Source organism: Mugil cephalus, chromosome 17 (assembly GCF_022458985.1).
Source record: "Mugil cephalus isolate CIBA_MC_2020 chromosome 17, CIBA_Mcephalus_1.1, whole genome shotgun sequence".
Classification (NCBI taxonomy): Eukaryota; Metazoa; Chordata; class Actinopteri; order Mugiliformes; family Mugilidae; genus Mugil; species Mugil cephalus.
In genome coordinates, this window is record NC_061786.1 from 268095 (window position 1) to 291536 (window position 23442).

Consider the following 23442-nt stretch of genomic DNA (forward strand, 5'->3'; position numbering starts at 1 on the left):
CAGCGGGATTATACCACATTAATACGGCCCGATTTCCGGGTTGACCTATTATGTGATATAATAAACAAGAGTCGTTCTTGCGGCAGACATTGCTTTTCATACCGGATAATAGTACATTTTTTAATCTTATACGTAATGTTCGCGCTACTTCTGATGCAGGTAAGATCCGCGCTATCCCTCAGACGGCTCTGTTCTTTTTCTTCTTCTTCTTCGCCCGGCTTTCTTGGACGTGTTTGTTGCGGGGTCACACGCCAGCGCAGCGGTGGTGGAGCATGCGCACACGCATTATCCGATGAAAACTCAGATTCCAATCGCATTATCTGGGTGTCTCAATCTTAACTGTCTAGAATCTTAAGCTCAAAAACAAGTTTTGATCTACTCCCATAAAGACTGATCTCTGAAGGGCAGAGATTTTTGTTATGTCTTTTTTCAATCAATCAAATCAAATGTGTTGTTAAACGATCATTAATGGAAGGGCATAGGTGGATGACGACTGTCTACATCATGGCAGCGCTCTGCATATGAGGAAAACATGAGATTTGGCGGCAGTTATCGGGCTCTGTGCAGGTCCTGCACTGCAGGACACAGTGATCAATTCTAATATCAGCAGCCGTTTGAAAGAGCAGGGATTTGAGCGATCCATTCTTCAGGTCTTCAACAAACTGCAACTTTATCTGCAATGCACGCGAAGAAGGACGTATGAGGGAGGAAAAAGCAGGCGCGCAGCTCTCACAGTGGGAGGTCCCGGGACTTTTGCCGATGAGAAAGTACGTCAAAGGCAAGTCGACCCGGGTCTGAATGAGCCGGGTCAGCCCGGGTCGACCGGGGATTTTCGATGTGAAAGCGGTAAGAGTTGACGAGTTGTTTTCTGACATGAGGGAGTAATGCGTTTTTTTTTTTTTTTGTTTTTTTTTTTTCCAGTCATAAGGTTGTTTTTCCGATTGTACTGACGCCACTTGAACGCACCATTCACTGCAGGCCAGGCAGGTCTCATGTAAGAGAGGGAGCGCCTGATTACAACGACGGCTCACACTGCAGTGCTGACAAAAATATATATCACACGTTATCTGGCCGATAAGCCGGACTTATCGGAATGACGTCATAATTTCCTGATATCGGGACGATAATTACCATGCACCCCTACTTAATATTATATGCCCTTACTAAAATACCAATTTAGTAAACACCCCTCAGCCAACATTGTAACCGATTATAATGTGTGGGATTATTCTTCAATATTTACTCATCATCACAGTAAAATAGTCCATCCATAGTCAGTCTCATTAAGTCTTCTCTCAACCAGTAGAAAATGTTGGGAATTCGTGATTATGCATGGAAAAAAAAATACTGTGATACCATCAGAATTTTTAATGACATGTATTTTTGGTCATACTGCCCTATCTAATAGCAACAGTCCCTTTCACATATGCGTCACGTGACTGAATTCATTGTACGATTTTATTGTAATGTAGGTACAATCTATGGCTCCAAATTATGTTTGGCGCATATGTCTCCAATCTCTCCCTGAAATGTTTTGGTGGCCAACAGTGATGCAAATTGTTTATTGCTCCAACATGGATTTTAAATCACGGCATTAATCCATCAGTATGTTTTGGGGAAAGTGGTGTTGAACAGATCAGAACGCTCTTTGAAAACACACTCCCTGTGGAGCGCACAGTTCTCAAAAGCCCTTTCAGGTTCATCTTCTTTTCAGGTCGCCCCAACACAACTGTATTTTATAGCTTGTCCCTCTAATTATTCAAAATGTCTGCTAAATTACTAATTAACATTTTTATAATTAGAGGAAAAGGCGGCGATATTAATGAGTTTTATGTGTAGTTCCACTGTTTAACTACTAGACTGTGTGTGCACACGGTCAGAGTTGTAAATTGTAAATTTAGCTGGGGAACCAGTATACAAGGAACATTACCTTATCCTATGCTACAGGACTATGCTTGGTATGCAAAAACGTTGATTCAATTAATCTACTAGATTGTGTGTGTGCACACGTTCAGAGTTGTGCTTAAATTTAGCTGGGGAACCAGTATACAAGGAACATTACCTTATCCAATGGTACAGGACTGTGCTTGTTATGCAAAAAAGTTGATTAAATTAAACTAAAGTCAATTACATTTTCTTTATATACGGTCAATAACAATGCAAATTGACTCAAGGCGTAGATATAGCTGATGCATGTTACATGGAAGATACAGATCTGAATAAATATAAACCACTGATGCCTCCCAGCAAGAAGGTCCAGGTTCAAGTCTGGCTCAGGCCTTTCTGGATGGAGTTTGCATGTATTCCCTGTGTTTGTGTGGGTTTCCTCCCACCTCCGAAGACATGCTTGTTAGGTTATTTAGTGATTCTAAATTGACCCTAGGTGTGAGTGTGAATGGTTGTCTCTATGTTAGTCCTGTGGTAGACTGGCTGTCCAGGGTGTTCCCCAGCCTCTTGGCCAATGACAAATGGGATAGGCTCCAGCAACACCTTTTGGCCTGGGTTGAAACCTATAAAGTATGCATTTCTTGTTAAAGAGGATAAACCAACATGAAGACCAGAGAGCTGTAGGGCTGAATGATATATCGTTATCGTATCTACAGTGGGGGAAATAAGTATTTGATCCCCTGCTGAATTTGTAAGTTTGCCCACTTCCATAGAAATGATCAGATTCTGGTTTTTATGGTTGTTTACTGGTTATGGGTATAGACAGAATATCAATTGAAAATGCATAAAAAACACACAATCTAAAAGTTATAAATTGTTATGTATTTTATTAAGGGAAATAAGTATTTGATCCCCAACAATTCACTTAGAATTCAGGCTCCTACAGATTGGCTGGTGCGCATGTGGCACACAGCTGTGCTCAGTCAACTAATTACCAATACTCCTGATCTTAACTCGTCATGTATATAAAGCACACCTGCTCTAAGAATCAGTTTCTTACATTCCAACTTCTACAGCACCATGGGCAAGACCAAAGAGCTGTCAAAAGATGTCAGGGACAAGATTGTAGACCTGCACAAGGCTGGTATAGGTTACAAAACCATCAGCAAAAGGCTTGGTGAGAAGGTGACAACTATTGGTGCCATTATTCGCAAGTGGAAGACCCATAAAAGGACCATCAACTGTCCTCGGTCTGGAGCTCCCCGCAAAATCTCGCCTCATGGAGTGAGGATGATGATGAGAAAGGTGAGGGAGCAGCCTAAAACAACACGGCAGGAGCTTGTTAATGATCTGGAAGCAGTTGGGACCTCCGTCACCAAGAAAACAGTTGGCAACACACTGCGCCGTTATGGATTGAACTCAGTGCAGTTGGGAGGATAGCACTTGCAGTGCCCGCAAGGTCCCCCTGCTCAAGAAGGCACATGTACAGGCCCGCCTTAAGTTTGCCAGTGAACATCTAAATGAATCAGAGAAGGCTTGGGAGAAAGTGCTGTGGTCTGACGAAACCAAAGTTGAGCTATTTGGCATTAACTCGACCCGCCGTGTTTGGAGGATGAAAAAACGTGAGTATGACCCAAAGAACACCATACCCACGGTTAAGCATGGAGGTGGAAACATCATGTTTTGGGGCTGTTTTTCAGCAAAGGGTACAGGGCAACTTCACCGCATTATGGGGCCAATGAATGCAGCCATGTACTGTAACATCTTGGACAAAAACCTTCTTTCCTCAGCAAGAACACTGAAGATGCCTCGTGAGTGGGTTTTCCAACATGACAATGACCCAAAACATACTGCCAGGACAACAAAGGAGTGGCTCAAGAAGAAGCATATTAAGGTCATGGAGTGGCCTAGTCAGTCTCCAGACCTTAACCCGATCGAAAACCTGTGGAGGGAGCTGAAGCTCCGAGTTTCCAAGAGGCAGCCAAGAAACTTGAAGGATTTAGAGACTGTCTGTAAAGATGAATGGGCCAAAATCCGTCCTGCGCTGTGTGCAAACCTGGTGACCAACTACAAGAAACGTCTCATCGCTGTGCTTGCCAACAAAGGTTTCTCTACAAAGTACTGACTTGTGTTATGCTTGGGGATCAAATACTTATTTCCCTTAATAAAATACATAACAATTTATAACTTTTAGATTGTGTGTTTTTTATGCATTTTCGACTGATATTCTGTCTATACCCATAACCAGTAAACAACCATAAAAACCAGAGTCTGATCATTTCTATGGAAGTGGGCAAACTTACAAATTTAGCAGGGGATCAAATACTTATTTCCCCCACTGTATATCTCGATATGAACATTCAAGATATTAATATCGAAAAGCCAACAATAAAGACATTTAGGTTTACCCTCCCGCGCTCGCCCTGCATGTACAGCTCTGGCAGTCACAACAAACATCATTTTTACGATTGCCCTTGAATGCATCGCTATGGCCAGCCAACCACAAACCCTATTTCATGTTTGCTTTGAATTGACAGCTGAAGCCAACCAATGACAAACATATGAGAGAGACTGGGACACATACTACAGACACAGCGGGGAAATTAAAAAGAAAGAAAAAGAAAGAAAATGAGTGCGGAAGTTAATGCGACCGGTGGCGGTCTTCCATTATTTGGAGGTATTTTAGATTCAAAAAGGACGATGTTAATCGGAGTCAGGTGTTGTGCAGGTCGTGCTTAGCAAAAATTGCGACGAAGCAAGGTAGCACAACAAACATGTGTCACCACCTGAAACAACACCATAGCGTAATGCGTATACGTAATTTATTTATTCGTAATTTATATTGATGTTGATGACTGGCAGTGAGTTCTTACAAATAAAACTGCTTGAAAACCAATTTTTTTTTTGTATTATGATGTTTTTATTTTTCTGAAAAACAGTTGGTTTTCACCGAACCTGTATCGTATAGATATTGAGATATCTCGCATGAATATCAAGATATTTTGTCCATATCGTCCAGCCCCACCTGTGACCCAATTGAGGATAAGCGGTAGTGAAAGATGGGATGAGAATATAAACCAGGGCATGGAGAAACGTATTGGTCCTAGCACAGAACCCTTTATTTTTGTATGAGTGAAATTGTCATTGTTGTCATGTCAAACTGCACTCAGTTTGAGTCATAGGCTTCACACCAGCCTACTGCAGTTCCTTTATTCTTGACCACACTTTCAAGTCTCTGTAGTAAAATATTGTGATCGGTAGTGCCAAATGCAGAACTAAGACCTAACAGGACAAATATACACACAAATCCATTGTTGGAAGCCACGAGGAGATCACCAGTGCTGACCAAAAACGGTAGCAACCAGACTGAAAAGCAATGCAGACTTCGGAGCTTCATTCCGGTACCAATGAACTGCTTATGGGCTGTGCCCTTACCTATTGCTGTGCCGAAGCTACATGTGATGTCACGTCTGTTTTAAATCTGCTTGGATGGAAGTGAATTTTCTAAATGCCTAAGACAGTCAACAGTTTGGCTGTACTTCACCTCAAAAGATACAAACTCGGCAACCTGCAACAAATGCTTGAAGGCAATATTGTGCAAGGGAGGTAACACCTCGAATTTGATTAAACATCTCACAACGTATAGCATTTTTTTCAAAAGCCAAGAAATGTACCATCATTGATAGTCTCCCGAAGCACATCTGATGTCGCTATTAGCAGAGTAAGCAGTATTCCTGGATTCCTTGTGTCTCTTCTGTATTGCTGTATTTGAAGTTTGTGTGTTTTCCATTCTTAAAGCACCGGTTCAGGCATTCACTGGAATCGGATAAAGCCTTAATGATAAGCCTAAAACTTCACTGAAACTCTTGATACAAATGGTTTCTGTTTAAGTAGTCACACAACTGATTAGCATCAACTTTTTGTACAATTTTAGAAACAAAATTATTGTCTACAGTTGGCTAAAACATCTGAATCGAGAGTAGGGTTTTCAAGTAGAAGTTTAATAACATTAGTCTTTAAAGACTGAGGCACATATTCTGCTGATAAAGATACTTTTATTTGGTTAATTATGAAGTTATTAGTTAATGGGAAAAATCTGACTGTGCAGTTCAGGGCTTGTTCAGACCTTGCATTGTGATCCAACGTGGGCAACTCTGGATCTCATCTCAGTTTTGTGCTCTTTACTCACATAAACTGACAATATATAGTACATCATTGGGGCGGCAGTACGTCAGGGGGTAGAGCAGTCGTCCAATAATTGAAAGGTTGACGGTTCGATTCCGCCCTACTTCTGGTCTGTTTGATGTGTCCTTGGGCAAAACACTTATCCCACCTTGCTCCATAATCTCTGGTAATAAAGGTAAATAAAGATATCGGTGCTTGAGAAAATTAGTAACTTAATCACACATGGCTCGTCATACATCATCTTCACTGCGTCAGTAATTAACACCGAAAGCCCAGATTCCACCTGACCTTGACTAACATCAGTTTGCCTACAGGTCCAAAAGATCAAGAGACAACGTCAACTCCATAGCACTACACATCGCTCTCAGCCACATTGAAAGCCCTGATACATACATCAGGATGCTGTTTGTTGACTTCAGCTCAGCATTCAACTCCATCAGCCCCAGCCGACTGGTCAACAAACTGTGCAAAGTGTAACTCGGAAACCCCCTCTGTCCATTATAATGCTTTATAGACACCTTATAAAATATTATGAGTGCATTCATAGGGCATTATAAATACAACCTTCATAGAAAGTGTTACCGAGTTCTTCTTCTTCTTAAATTGTTTCATTGTTTAACTTAGATTTATTTAGTTTTCTGTAGGTTAACCAGGTGCACAGAGAGAATATTTTAAAAGGCTGTCATACTAATGAGTAGTCATCACTTGCAGTATTTTTTCCTTTTCAGGCAATCATTTACAATAACGGTTGTATGTTAATTTATGTTTTTTATGGTTGATCTTTATGGTTATGTTGTGATGATTAATGACCTTTTTTTCAGAGGGCAATTGAGTCAAGAGTTGTACAAAGAGATCAACAAATTAATCAATTGGTGTTGGAATAATCAATGTCGGTTGCTTTTGTTCAGACCTTCAGTTTCTATTCTGTAAGATCTAAGATGTGATTAAAATAATGAGTTGATCTATTTACGTTCTGAGAAAAGCCAATTGAATGCAATAATGATGTAAATGTAGAGATGATGCTGTCATTGACAACATCAACATGGATGTTAAAGTCACCTACTATAATAATTTTATCTGTTCTAAGCACTAAATCACATAAAAACTCAGAATCCAGCAAGAAAATACAGTGTAAGAAGCAGATGGGCAGATGCACTCATTTAAACTGAATTGTGCTGCTGCCATGTTTCACTAAACTAAATAGATCAATTTGATGGTAAGTTATCAAATCATTCACTAAAGAAAAATTTATTTTGCAACAACCATGTGGATTATATCTATTCATAGTACAGATGGTGTTTGAAAAAGCAACCATTTCGTCTGAGTCGTTTTATCATAGAACATTTGGATGGATCGTGGTGATCAGTAGGAGGAGTGGTTGCTGGATTAGACTGTCAGCTTTGTTCTGTTGCTGGCTGTGTACAGGTGCTGGCAAAGTTGTCCGATATAAGCAGCAGCCACGCTGAGACGGTACTGAGTGTGCTGAGAACCAGACAGGAGGAGATCAGGAGTACTCTACTGGACAGAACCAACTCCATCTCATCTTCTACGCTGCAAGACTTTGATTGGCAGCTTAAGGTGAGTTATTGCTCAGTTCTTCATTGTTTCTTAGCACAAAGTTTTACAGTTACACAAGTTAAAGCTTCTACACCCAGTACCATTGAATTCATTTATTGGTATTTTCATTCAGTTAATACTATAATTGCCTTCTAAACTTGTAGAACAACATTGACAACATTCGAAGTATAGTAAACCATTGTTCCGGAAAAAAGAACATATTTTTCATACTTAATTTATATTTTATTCATATTCATTCATATTTTATTAACCATTGTTTTTATTATTGAAGAAATGGGGATGTAAAAATAAAGGGCTTTGCGGTATACCAGTTCATACAAAATACTAGTATTTTTTTTCGTTATGATATGAATTTTTAATATACTGGCATACTGGTGTATTTGATTACACAACGTTCAGAACGCTGAGACGGGAGATGCTGCTTCAGACCGGACCATTTTCAATGTAGCACTTCTAAACACACATGCGACTATGTCACTGTGAGGCGTGATGAAGATGGAAAGGTTAAAAAAAAATAAGTGGCAGAAGAAGAAAGACAGAAGCAGACTCTCTGCATCCATGACTAGGAGGACTAGAAGGGATGAAAAATACTGTTACTGTCAGATTTTAATCTTTCAAACTCCACATGACTGAATCAACAATGCTATGCTTAAGTGAAATTACTCTTGTCCCACAAAGCTTGTACACATGCAAATGGTAATAATCTAGTTTCTGCTCAGGCTTCCAACATTTCATGCTTGTTTCACTTCATACAATGCAAATGCTGGCACATAGGACACATCATGAGGTGTAACAAAGTATACGTGCTGGTCCTGCATCACAAGCATGAGCTGAATCTGTCTGAATTCAAGTGCCTCACCTTGGTTTAAACACAGAAAGACCCTTTTTGTACTGAGTGACTTTCCACTGCATCTCGGTAGCTGCTCAACATTTGGTTCTTTGACTAAGGTTTCTCCTACTGCAGAGTGCACTGCTTTACTGTGTTATGCCATGAAATCAACTCTCACCACTTATCTGCAGAGAGAAAGAAAAAAAAATTATGAAATTTGCCAAAATCAAAATAAATAATAATGGTTGTGAAAAAGTGTACCTAAACTGTGTTAGCAGATCTCCCCTCAATAAACTAGAAGATGATCGTTAGCTTATCCTTTCCATATTTTTCAGTATTGGTTTGAATTTCATGTTGACCACTGACTAGTGTTGCACCAAAATTAAAATTTGAAAAACCTTGAAAAGGGCAGAGTAGGTCGCTCCTCCTATATTTGTGAGAGGCAAGAGAAGGATGAAAATATTAGTTTTAAGAAAGAGTAACTGGTTGAAATAAACCATTACCAAATCTCAGTATCATTTATAAAACATTTGTTCTCTCTTCTTTGGAAATCCACTTAAAATGGCTTATCAGCTACACCTGCAAGTGGAGGAGTAGGAACAGTCTGCGTGGAAAGAAGACTTTGACATTTTGACACGTTCCATAAAATCCAGCTTCCTGTCCTAGCCAGAAATCATGCCATTTCAAGTCACGCAGTAAAAGTTATGGCCAAAAAATTAGTGAAAATGTAGAAGAGGGTTAATAATCGATTATTGTTCATTGACAAACAAATGTTGTTCCTCTTTCTCTCAGCCTCTGTCACTCAGTTCACAAAAGTAAACTTAGTGACTCACTGTTAAGTGCTAAGCTAACGTTAGCGTAAATAAAATAAAAAGTGGTTGGTCTGGCTGACTACTAACAGTCATAGATATATATCTATGACTAACACTGGCAGACGCCACTTGAAGACGCCGCTGCCGGCCATACTTTTGTCATCAAAGTTAGCTAACATATCCATTGACGACATGCTAGTGGATTAGTAAAGTCAGAGGCATGGTGGTAAATAAAGCTAATACTACTAAGCTTCAGTTTGATACTTGCCTTCTGCCTTCGTCCTTCCTCCAGCCTCGATATTAGCTGCTGTTTGCTCCAAGTTTCTGTGACCAAACGGGAACAGCTGCGTGGTGGTTGTTGACCTTGTTAAGCGTAACGTCAGAGACGGATGTTCAGTGTCCCAACAGCCAATGGCATGTCTTCTTCTTCTTCTTCTTCTCCAACCGTTTCTGTCGACCAATCCAAACGGGACCCGCGCTTTTCAGAGCACGCACTCCAATGACATGTCGCGTTCACGTTTGTGTTTGTGCAGGGAGACGTTGCATTTGTAAAATGTCTCCTAATTACACATGTTTTGTTCAAGACGAACAAAAAAAAAAATAAAAAACAAAAAAAAAAAAAAAATTCAAGACGTTGTGATTTACATTGGGTTGTATATATATATATACACACAATAGCCTACAGTGTTAAATAGTTATTTTACTATTAATTTCTCAGTAATTTTAAATGATTTTTTAAAGTTTTAAGTTTTGTTGAATTTTACAGTTTATTTCATTAAATAAAAGACAAATATTTGTAAAATTACGATACATTTGTAAAAGAACAGAAATATCATGTTTCCACACGTATTTTCACAGTTACAGTGATTTCATGTTATTTTAAATTTGACATGTGAAATCGCAGTCTTTTTCGTTGATTGTACAGATTGTTTCTGTATTTTTAAAATACAAAAATAATCTGTAGAAGTAATCAGTAAAATTCCATTATATTACACTTTTTTACAGTGTACGCAAGTTCTTGTTGAATCAAATTAGCTCTGAGACAGTGATTAGATTTTAATAACATTTTGTCAGGAATACAAAGTATGCTGAAAATTGATTAATTTTACTCATTCTCAGGTATTTTGTTTAATCACTTAGCCTAACACTTTTGCCGAGTGCATTTTTGCCCAGCCATCGTCACTTGGAGGAGCTGCTGTCCCCATTTTAGATAGATAGATAGATCGCGGAAGGGAAATAAGGTAAGACCATTTAATTACTTATGAACAAATTTGTTTCTGGACAAGTCGCTGTAGTACTTGACTATTGTTTTGCTTTACAACATTTCAAATGTATCAACTTTACTGTGCAGTAAGTCTGAATGAAATTGCAGTGATTGTGTCACATACCCTGAAGGAAAGCTTTCATATCACTCTGTTTATACATATTACCTATATACCTTTTGACTATAGCGCTCAACATAATTTATCGTTCGTCAGACAACAAGACAGATTTTATTCGGACTTAATATTTCTTTATTATTTCTTTTAATGAGTCTTATTTTCATCCGTCATTTGTGCTGTGTTTGTTAGTGTTATTGTAACTTCACCAATATTTTCTGTCCTGTTAACACGGTTAAACTGGCCAGTCATATTTTACTGCCAGTCAATACGGTAAAAGCATGGAACAAAAATGTGTTAATTTTGAAATTCATAACTACAATGTCTTGTAAAGTGTGGTGCATTCATTTGAAGTGGAAATAATCTGTGGATTTAGCAAGTTTCCTCTTTGTTGCTATCTGAATCACAACGAACATAGTGAAATTTACATTTAGAATGTTTTCATTTTGAATCAGTAGTTACAAGCTTTTGTAATAATGGCTGGTATACAAACTTACAGAGACCAGATAGATCACGTTTTAAGAAGCGGAAGTGGCTTTGACTGCATTGTGTCTGTGAAGGTTCTCAGTCATCCAGGTCATGGTAATCAAAAAAGGCGTTGAATAAGGTCAGCAGAACATCACTATCCCCTATATAGCTGAGGAGAATTTTTGGAAAACACCGCATCCCAGTTGGCAACACAATAAGACAGAAACTGGTCCACCCCAAAGACAAAACACCTAGACAAAAACAGAGTAACGTAGTGTATGCTGTTCAGTGTAGTGAGGAATGTACAGACTTGCTCATTGGGGAAACAAAACAACCCATCCACAACAACGCATGGCCCAACACAGGAGAGCCAGCTCATCAGGAAACGACTCAGCAGTCCACCTCCACCTGAAGGACAAAGGACACTCCTTCGAAGATACCAATGTCAAAGTCCTGGTCAGAGACGACAGATGGTTTGAGAGAGGAGTTAAGGACGCCATCTATGTCAAAGTAGAAAAACCTCCACAAAGTGGACTGAGATTTAATTTACCATCTATTTATAATTCAGTTTTGACTTCTGTCCCCAAGAAGTTTCAACAACATTCACACCTTGAGCCTCCAGGCTCCCATTGACAATATCCTCGTTAGAGCTCTATTCATAGGGTAAGTAGCCTAGGCACACAGTTCCCCCCATTTAAGGACACCTCAATTTCCCACTAGTTTATCAGAACTAAAGAAGCTACTTGGATGAGTGGCGACACGTCTTCAAGAAATTCTACTAGTCCAGCTTACCTTATTCAACGCTTTTTTGGATTTGACTGCATTGGTTAACCAACTTGGCGCATTGAAGCTACGGTTGGACTTTAAAGTGCAGCTCATCAGTAATATTTCAGTGTTTATTGACGTGGAACGTGCAATGACTTATTGTACACGATTTACTGCCAAAAAACTATCCCCATCCCCACAAAAAAAGCCCCAAAAAAATCGCCATCCCCATGAGGAGAATCTGTAGTCTCTCAATAAATGCAATAAACATGGGTGACCTAGGATCGTGGGATCACGCGACATGCTCCACGCAATGCATTGTGGGTCACAAACACCATTTTTAGGATCAAAGATTGTTTGCAGTGAGGAAGATCAGATATGACCCCCCCAAAAACAAAAATCTGGCCAGGAATAGGACCATTTGATTGTAGAGCAACAATTTGTGGCCGGCAAACTGAACGTTACTAATTTGGAAGTAATCTGAAGTGGTCTGTATGTTTCACATAAGTGAAACATACAGACCACATACATAATAAGTATTTGATCCCCTGCTGAATTTGTAAGTTTGCCCACTTCCATAGAAATGATCAGACTCTGGTTTTTATGGTTGTTTACTGGTTATGGGTATAGACAGAATATCAATCGAAAATGCATAAAAAACACACAATCTAAAAGTTATAAATTGTTATGTATTTTATTAAGGGAAATAAGTATTTGATCCCCAACAATTCACTTAGAATTCAGGCTCCTACAGATTGGCTGGTGCGCATGTGGCACGGAGCTGTGCTCAGTCAACTAATTACCAATACTCCTGATCTTAACTCGTCATGTATATAAAGCACACCTGCTCTAAGAATCAGTTTCTTACATTCCAACTTCTACAGCACCATGGGCAAGACCAAAGAGCTGTCAAAAGATGTCAGGGACAAGATTGTAGACCTGCACAAGGCTGGTATAGGTTACAAAACCATCAGCAAAAGGCTTGGTGAGAAGGTGACAACTATTGGTGCCATTATTCGCAAGTGGAAGACCCATAAAAGGACCATCAACTGTCCTCGGTCTGGAGCTCCCCGCAAAATCTCGCCTCATGGAGTGAGGATGATGATGAGAAAGGTGAGGGAGCAGCCTAAAACAACACGGCAGGAGCTTGTTAATGATCTGGAAGCAGTTGGGACCTCCGTCACCAAGAAAACAGTTGGCAACACACTGCGCCGTTATGGATTGAACTCTTGCAGTGCCCGCAAGGTCCCCCTGCTCAAGAAGGCACATGTACAGGCCCGCCTTAAGTTTGCCAGTGAACATCTAAATGACTCAGAGAAGGCTTGGGAGAAAGTGCTGTGGTCTGACGAAACCAAAGTTGAGCTATTTGGCATTGACTCGACCCGCTGTGTTTGGAGGATGAAAAAACGTGAGTATGACCCAAAGAACACCATACCCACGGTTAAGCATGGAGGTGGAAACATCATGTTTTGGGGCTGTTTTTCAGCAAAGGGTACAGGGCAACTTCACCGCATTATGGGGCCAATGAATGCAGCCATGTACTGTAACATCTTGGACAAAAACCTTCTTTCCTCAGCAAGAACACTGAAGATGCCTCGTGGGTGGGTTTTCCAACATGACAATGACCCAAAACATACTGCCAGGACAACAAAGGAGTGGCTCAAGAAGAAGCATATTAAGGTCATGGAGTGGCCTAGTCAGTCTCCAGACCTTAACCCGATCGAAAACCTGTGGAGGGAGCTGAAGCTCCGAGTTTCCAAGAGGCAGCCAAGAAACTTGAAGGATTTAGAGACTGTCTGTAAAGATGAATGGGCCAAAATCCCTCCTGCGCTGTGTGCAAACCTGGTGACCAACTACAAGAAACGTCTCATCGCTGTGCTTGCCAACAAAGGTTTCTCTACAAAGTACTGACTTGTGTTGTGCTTGGGGATCAAATACTTATTTCCCTTAATAAAATACATAACAATTTATAACTTTTAGATTGTGTGTTTTTTATGCATTTTCGATTGATATTCTGTCTATACCCATAACCAGTAAACAACCATAAAAACCAGAGTCTGATCATTTCTATGGAAGTGGGCAAACTTACAAATTCAGCAGGGGATCAAATACTTATTTCCCCCACTGTAAGTCAAAATATGGGTTATTTACATAAATGGTGAACAATGAATAATGAACAATATCATGAATAATAACAATTGGTATAGAAATTGATGAGGAGAATAACAAAATAAATGAGTTTTAACCAGTGAGACGTGACTGAATAAAAATGAGGATGCAAATGGAACCTAATTTCCTAAAGTAAAGATTAAGTGAGTAGAATTAAGATTTGTTTCGATTTTATCAGTATTTCACATCAACTTTGATCAAAGATGACTTTACTTATGTGCAGAACTCTGTTTATGCTGCTCCGGACCACTCCGGGGGACCAAGGCTGTTGTCAGACAGAGATCTCCACAGCGGTGTAGCAGTTTGATGGGACCGGCATTTCAGGTCTGGACCTCGGCGTTGGTTACAGCAGGAGTCTTCCTCAGTGTTATCTATATATCATTAATGTGTGACTGTCTTGACAGTCAAAACTAAAGGAAAATTCAGCTTGAACTTTGAAAAAGTTGCGCATTCAATGTGGCGAGGGGAAATTTAATTATAAAAACTTTAAGCACGCTATAGGCGAGCAACAAAACGTCAAGTTAAAAGGAAAAATTATCACAAAGACAAACTAGATAGCATGGAAGAAGAGATTGAGTGACAAGATTGATTTAAATAGGTACATATTTGTTTTCACGACATCCTCTCGTTAAACAATGTTTGTGCTTCTCACAATGTTAAACTCAGAGTTCAGATGAGACACATGAAATCAAACACTTTCAATCAAGCATCATGTAGGCATGAAAACGCATTATCAGAAACTTTCATTAATTTCTAAGACATTCCTCAATGTCTGATACGATAATAAAGATTTACTAACAGCGTTACTTTTTTCAGTAACGGGGGTAATCTAACTAATTACTATTTCCGTCTTTGTAACGCCGTTTCCGTTACTGACAAGTAAATGGGGTGCGTTACAAACTAAAGCTATCTGACTTGGTTCTCAGCCACGGGAGCCGCAAAGCTGTTTTTGTTTTTTGTTTTTTGTTGAGGAGAGGAGGGAGGGGCGAAACAACTCTTGTGAGCCATCACCGGTTGGGCCTGGTCGACCTGGGTTTTTCACTCTGATGCTGATATATCTGTCTGTTACCTTTTGACTGGATGGCCTGACAGACTGTGTTATTGTAGAAGCTTCAGCTTAAAAACGAGTTTTGGTTTACTCCCATAAAGATTGATCTCTGAAGGGCAGAGATTTTTGTTCCTTTTTTCAATCAAACAAATCAAATGTGTTGATGCACGATTATTAATGGAAGCAAAGGTGAATGGCGACTGTGTTTCTATACAGCTTGTATAGCGATATCTCCCACCTTTTTAACGATCATGGCAGCGCTCTGCATCCGAGGAAAGGGGGGATTTGGTGGCAAATATCGGGCTCTGTGTAGGACACAGTGATTTATTGTAATATCAGCAGCCTTTTGATAGAGCGGGGTTTGACTGATCCATTCTTCAGGTCATCAACAAGCTGCAGCTTTACCAGCAATGTACGCAGGGAGGAGGGAGGAAAAAACAGGCACACAGCTTTCACAGCGAGAGGTCCGATTTGCCACTTTTGCCGATGTGAAAGTAATAAGGCGAGTCAACCCGGGATTTTCAATGTGAAAGCGGTATATATCCACCATTTCGGGCCTGAGGTGCAATAAATATAGACAGTTCTGTGTAAGTACGTGTCTATGCAATTCTACCCCATGCAACTGGCTTGTTAAACCTGCTAAGAAAAAAATCCAAATTATTAGACATATTTAAACTTAAAAAAAAAAGAAGAAAAGTAACGCAATAGTTACTTTCCTTGGTAACTAGTTACTTTTATAGGGGAGTAATTCAGTTACTAACGCTTTTTGGGAGAAGTAACTAGTAACTTTGACTAATTACTTTTTAAAAATAATGTGCCCAACACTGTTTATTACAGTACCGTTAACACTAAAGGAGGCAGAGGAGTAGCTAAACATGTGGCACGGCGAGCAGGAGAGAGAAGGAGAAGTAGAGGGAGAGACAGTGGCCATAGTTAACCACTAAATACACCAAATGTGATGCGTCCACTTGTACCAGAAAGTTTTTCTTTCCCAAAATCTGGACTCTGTAATACAGGAGCTTGCTAAATGCAAAACTTCATGTTCTTGAAAGCATTTTCTCACTCTGATGACTGCTTAAATTTGGAGGTACTGGATGTACACAAGATTAAAAATGTATTTGTGAAGTAGAGTAATGTCCATGTGAACTTTGAACTATAATAGCGCTTTACTGATGACTCCCAGAACAAGCACAATCAGACATGAGCTCAAGCATACAGGTGTTAACTTAGCAGGTACACCGGAACAGCCACAAATCGAGCTGGAAAGGCAGTGTCAACAAGATGATTTATGGCAGCCTTTACGATGGTTGTCTCAGGTCGCTACTGTCGTAACCCATATTAAGGGCAGTCCATTCCCATATAAGAGTCCTTATATGACATCTCCCCTTTTCAGTTTTTGTTTTGTTTCTTTTCTAATACATGCAATTCCTATCAACCTTCGATAACAGCTTGAAGTGTGAACAACAATATCAACAGTGCGAAAGAATACATTCACTTCTATTTCACTTTTCTAAATAATCTGTGACAATCATTTTTCTCTCTCTCTCTTTTTTTAATCTATTTTGGGCAGCGTTCTTTGTACACCCTTACAGATTTAATCTGTTTTTCAGGTTTTTTTCAGCCTGCCAGACACTGTGAACAACATCCATCTTATGCATGCAATGACTGGACAGTGATAGCTGGTGACACAGTGTCAGTAGAAACGGCAGGGTCAGACTGTTCCACAGCAGTCTCGGGTTGTAATCCTTGAGGTGCTGGAGGAGATGTATCTCCAGCTGATACAGGGACATGCTACAGGTAATGACGGTTGCTTCTCACAGTCTCACCCCGGTGTGTCTCAATGACATAAGATCCTGGAGTAGTGCAACAACAGCATGAGTTCCCCAGATGCTTTGATGATCCAGTTTGGTGAGGATGGGATCACCAGGTTTCAGTGATGGAAGGGGATTTGCTCCATGACACAGGTTGAGGTAGAACCCTTGTTTCTGTTTCTCCATTGCATTCTTGCTCCTGACAGCTTTTAAGTTTGGCCATCGGGGTTGGAGGTTGGTTTCAAGTGAAGGAAGTGTGGTCCTAATCTTTCTCCCCATCAGCAGTTCAGCAGGGCTAACAGCTGTGGGGGAGCGGAGATTGGACCTGTAACAACTGAGAGCAAGCAGAGGATCTTTCTGTTTCAGAATCAGAATCTTTGCAATTTGTAATCCTCCCTCCCTTGGAGATGGTATGGACTTGAGGTAACGTGTTGAAAGTCGAACTCTCTAGCGAACTCCTGGAACTCCCCACATGTGAACTGGGGTCCATCGTCTGAAATTACCTGGTCTGGGCAGCCAAAACGTGCAAAAAGAGTCTTTAACTTTAGCACCACCTGTCAGGCAGTGGTTGTCAGCATGTGGAGTATTTCAGGAAACCTAGAAAAATAGTCTGACACTACTAGCTAAGAGTGCTTGTTAGGGTCGCACAGGTCAACAGTAAGCCTCTTCCAGGGTCTGTCCAGTAGAGGGGTTTAGATGAGGGGCTCCTTACGCTGCGCATGTTTCATCTCACGATAGACATGACAAGCCTCTGCTTTCTGCTTGATGTCAGATGAGATGCCGGGCCACCACACAGATGTGTTAGCCTGCTCTCTACATTTAGCCAGACCCTGATACCCATCATGGATCTGATCTAGTATGTCTGCTCTCAAAGGGGGTGGGATTAACATGCGACAGCCTGCTGTGACAATCCCATTGTACTCTGACAGTTCACTTGTAATAGGCTGGTACTCTCTGATGGCTGTGAGAGCATTTCCTACATAATCTGGCCAACCAGACTTAATGTACTGCAGCGCCATCTATAAGTTACTGTCAGCTGCTGCATGCTTTAGCAGCAGCATGCTGCCAACAACGGTTGCTATGTAACACTCTACTCACTCAGCCCTGGCGTGCACTGTAGTGGGTTAGGGGAGAGGGTGTCAGCTACGGTGAGGGTCTTGCCTGGCACATATTCAGCGATCAGTCTCAATCGCACAAGTCTCATGAGGAATATTTCGTATGGGGACATTGTTCAGGTCCTTTGTATTCATCAGTGGCACTAAGGGCTTTTGGTCAGTGACCAATTTAAAGTTCTCAAGGCCAACAAGATACTTTTCAAACCTTTTGCATGCCCAAACACTTACCACTCTTTTTTTATCTGGGCATATCTGGTTTCTGCGTCAGACAGACAGCGTGAGCAATAGGCGACCAGTTTCCAATCCCCATCATGTTGCTGGAGCAGCACGGCACCAACGCCATAGCTTCTGGCGCCTGCCGAAAAAGCCATAGGTCGATTCATGTATATCTTTGACACACTGGAAGGCCTCCTGTTGGGGGTGGTCCCCCGTCCATGCAGTCTTTGATCTCAAAAGTTCATACAGCGGCTGGGCCACAGTTGACCGATGGGGAATATATTTCCCCAGGTATATGTGAACATCCCGAAGACAGGTTTCAAATCCTGGACGTTCTGTGGTTGAGGTAGCTCCCTGATTGCTGTTACTTTGTCAGGGTCAGGCTTTACTCCTGACTTGCCAATCACCTGACCCAAGAAGTGAAGCTGGTTCTGTCTGTTTATTAATCCCAAACTGGGAAATTTCACAGTTGCAGCAGAAATGTACAGACACTCAACACCATACATACTATATATAACAGGAGACACATTCTATATACATCATTTAAAGAATTATAAAAATAAGTGAATTGAAAAAAGTGTATACAAGAAGGAAAAATAAACAATGTACAGAGTGTTATCTGTCACATACAGATAAGGAGTTGAACAGGCATATGGCTTGAGGCAGGAAAGATTTCCTGTAGCGTTCCTTGAGACAACTGAGTTGTCCGACTTTCTTTTGGAAAGAGCTCTGTTGTCCGTCTATCGTCTGGTGGAGAGGGTGGTCAGCGTTATCCATGATTTATAACAGTTTGTTAAGTCTCTCCACCACCAGCCTTGTTTAACTGTGTCAGGTCCCCACACACTGAGAAAAGTGACTTTATTTATGATGATATATAAGCACTGGCTTGCGAAATACAAAGAAACTTCGATGGCAGTGTTCTTTCTTTCCTTTTATTGACATGAAGCTAGTTAGCACGGCTAGTAGTGTGGCTGTGCCGTGCAGTGTGAAGCACACAGCAACTTCGTGACATGCCGACCGATACTTTCGACCAAATGTGTCCGTTTTAGTATCGATACTAATAATAAATTGTCTATATTTTCACCAGTCTGCACTAATTTGGCTTAACAACTTTTTTTGTTACAGCAGGCAGTTATTTCAGATCTACTAAATTACTTCATAACAGCAAATACTACAGATGTATAAAATTTACTTTATGAATTTAAATTTTGAGTAAAATGATGTTCCTGCCTATGAAAAACAAGTAGACTTTACTTAATTTGTTTAAATAAATATAACTTAAAACTTAGATGTAATTAAGTAAATGTTACTTAATATCTTCACAACTGTTATGTTTTATGGTAAATAAAATTTACTTGATACCTGCAAGTGAGTGTTACTTGATATTGCCGCATTAAATTTTACTTAAATCATTTGCGTGCAAATACTTACAATATATTTTTTAAGTAAATCTTATGAGTTATTTTTTTTCAGTGCAGATGCGTATTTTGACATTTCACCTTGCAACTGGCACCATGGATACGCACCAATCTGTGGGCACCAATCCGTGGGCTCTGTCACTTTCTCAATAACTCCGTTCTCCTCCATATGCTGGATTTCCTCTTTTATTTTCTGCATGAGAGGCAAGGGGACCCTTCACGCTGTGTGCACTGCATATGGATCAGCGTTCTCTTTTAACTGTATTTTAACAGGCTCTGTCTTGAGGGTCCCATGCTCACCGAAAGCATTGTGCACTTCCTCAATGCCCTTAACTAGCTCCAATTTACATGCTGTGTCTCTGCCTAACAGCACTGTTAAAAAGAGTTTGAGGCTTTTGCTAATTCAACTCAATTTCCTCAGTCAGTTCAACTAAAATGTGTTGTGTACGTTTTTCTGCACCCAACTAATCAGTTCAATCAGAATCATTCAAGTCACATACATTTCTTAGTTGACTCAGCTTATCTACATGTGGCCCCTGCAAAAGTGCTTATGCAACCACACATGGCCAACAAGGGCTATCAACCTCCTGCAGCACCATGTGCCACACAAAACTTCCTTTTTGGATCAGGTGTTTTCCAAGGTAAGAACACACTTTGACCCTACTTATATTTATCAAAATGCTTGTTTAGGTATTGTTAGACAGGTAAACTGGATAAATGTTACACTGGATTGTAAAATTAAACTTTGCAGCAGCATTTTTTGGTAACATCAGATTTGCTTATGGTATTTTTTTTTCTTGTGTAATTTCTAGTTGCTGTAGTTGTAATGTTAGCTCAACCAACCAGAGAATGGAGGAAATAAAATGTATGAATGCATGACCGTTCAGGGCTTCTGTAGTGTGTGATTTTAAAAACAGAAAATATTTTTTTGCAAGTAGCTAAATAAATCATGAGAAATGTTATAGAATGCAATGCTAGACATTTCTTTTTCAACCTTGTGTGGTTGGATGAGTTTACAGTACACAATTCATGTCTAGTTCTCAATAGTTAAGCTCATTCAGTTGTCCAGTATCAGTGTTAAAGACAAATGAGATCCACTAGAAAGATGATGTCTCACTCTTTTAGATTTGGTGGAATTAAACAAACATATTACATTGGTGTTACAGACTGGGAGTCCTTCTCATTAAACATCTTTGACATGTAGCCTACTCTGCTATGATTTGCTCTCAGGTTGATCATGTGGCAGCTTTTTCTCTAAGACAGCAGTTTCTACAACACATCCCACTACATGACCAACTGAAAAGTGCTGAAATTGAAATATTAACTGGGCAGCAGTGGAGTGAAACAATGAGGTTGGGAAAATAATGAAACTGAATATTACTAGTTATAAATGAAAATATAACATTTTTGTATGACATGTCTATTGTGGGCTGATTTTTTTTACATATAGTTATTAGTGTCAGTCTCACTTTGACTTTCTTTTTCTTCAGAGCTGGAGACTTCTACAGAATAACCAGCCCTGTGGGTTATATGAATTGGATCTGCAAGTTCTGCACATTTTCTTCAGCCAACCAACAAAGCATTCTAAGACATAACAAGCTAAGACACAGACACTAGAATAGGTCTTGCCATTTGCCTTCCATCTACAGTGGCTGTGTGTGCTCTTTTAAGACACAAGCTGCTCTTTAAAACCATTTGTTGAAACATGAATCAGTGGTTAATCAATCTCTTGACAGAATGCCTTGACAGTTCTTGTGAGGTTGAACACATTACTCAGGGTATTCTGCAGACAGTCTTATAACCACAAATGTTTATACAGTAAAACTACATAACACAGTAAGAACACTCAAGAAAATGTCTATATACAAAAGAAAAAGGCCTGTAAAAGCCATAGAAAATACTTGTTGTAAATGTGTTGTAAATGTTATAACAATGTTTATGCAGTATGTATGTAGTATTTGTTCAGTCAAGACATACTTGAAATCTACTTGAATTGGTAGTTAAATTGCACATAATTCAATTCATGTCATGATTAATTTATTAATTTAAATAAAATGCCATTCTGAATGTTCTTTGATGTTAAAGAATAGTTATTATGCCATACTATATATTTAAGTCATGTGGGGAAATAATGCAATTAAATTTTTTCAATTAACTTAACATTGCAACTAAGATCAACTGGTCCTAGAAAAGGTTACCTGGCTAACATACTAATTAGCATACGTTAATTCAACAAAATGCCTAGTTGAGTTAACTTTTAAGTTAATTGTACAACATGCTTAGTTTAAACAACTTGTCCTGTTATGTTTGTACAACTCAAGATATCGTTCCAAGTTTGTTGGTTTTACTGGTCATTTTATGTTGTCTAAACTAGGATTTAGGTTTGTACAACTTAAAATATCTTGTTGGCATCACTAAAAAACTTGTTGATTAAACTTAAAATCTAAAGTTAATGGGACTAATTTGTCACCTTCGCATTTATCAAACTCAGATATATGTTTAAACAACTTAAGCTTCTTAGTTTGCCAAACTCAGCTATTTAAGCCTTAAACTGTTGGCCAACTTATAAGTTCAAAAGCAGCCAGGTTACCAGAGAGCTCTGATAAACATTTCAACTTTCTCACCGGGCCGCTGTACTCTCTGATGAAAACAGGCATGCTCGTGGATTGCAATATTTTGGGGTAGAAGTATTCATCATATTTCCCTTACATGGCGTCAAATTTCTTTTGATCCACCTCCCCAAAAGTGATTGTTTTGAAAATGTTTTCAGCCTCCGGTCCCATGGCATATATTAGAGAACTGACTTGGACCTCACCGTCCTCCTTGTACAGTTTTGTGGCCACACGAAAGCGCTGGAAAAGCTGCTTCCAATCTCCCCATTCAGTCGGTTGGTCAAACGGGAAGCTCTCTGGGCGATTAAAATTTGCCATCTTCCTGAAGCTGTGTGTCCGGCACGAACTTCTGACACCATGTAAAGTAGTGTAATGTCCACACGAACTATAATAATGCTTTTCTCGTGACTCCCTGTGTCATTTCACATTATTACACATGACTTAATTTCTGAACTTATTTGTTTTGGTTTCTTTCTATGTATGGATTACTTGGGTTGTTGTCAACACCTGGTAAAAAAATTTCATGTCATTAGCACCTTTAGAAATATGTTTACTATGAAAGATTGTGTTGTGTTGAATGTGTTGTGTATACATAAAATCTTCTTTGGGCTCACCTGGCTAATTGATTTAATTGATGAAAGAGCCCTCAGACACCAGGCATCCATAAGTTTAATTGAAAAACACAAATTTTTATCTTCTTTAAGCTGTGTATATAAAGATTTTAAGTGAAATTTCCTTCATTATTTGAAAGTTGAACCGTGTTGAAGTCAATGTGTCATGCTGAGGTTTCACTGTAAAAGACTGCATATAGTATTTTATTTTAAAAATCAGTTTGATCCACTGTGTTTTTCAAAGATGGAATTCCTGCCTGAATGATTTGATTTGGTCATATTTACATGGTTTCCAAGCATCAATCAGGAAAAATAGAATAGCCGCCTGTATTTAGCAGTGTGGTGCAGCACCGTGCTTCTGGGATGCTTCTGAAATGTGCTGCAGCACGTCTGGTGGAGACACTCACATTGACTTGAATTGCCATGATCTACTGCAGAGCTGCGATGTGCTGCAGGTGTGTCTGCTGAAAATACGCCCTTCCTGTCACAACATGAGTGTGCACCAGTGCACAAAGCAAGGTCCATGACGACATGATTGA

The 23442-nt window shown here is 39.7% G+C and overlaps 1 protein-coding gene across 4 annotated transcripts in view; it reads left to right on the top strand.

Annotated features, from left to right (window-relative positions):
• commd8 (COMM domain containing 8) overlaps positions 1 to 23442 on the top strand; it is a 50181-nt gene that overhangs the window by 15607 nt on the left and 11132 nt on the right. For 2 of the 4 annotated variants that reach the window (XM_047610692.1, XM_047610690.1), the window contains one exon: positions 7498 to 7650. In XM_047610692.1, coding sequence (XP_047466648.1) covers positions 7498 to 7650 — 153 coding nt within the window. Of the gene's footprint in view, positions 1 to 7497; positions 7651 to 10431; positions 11428 to 14295; positions 14397 to 23442 lie in introns of those variants that run through there. The other 2 variants (XR_007114604.1, XM_047610691.1) reach the window with 2 other exon arrangements.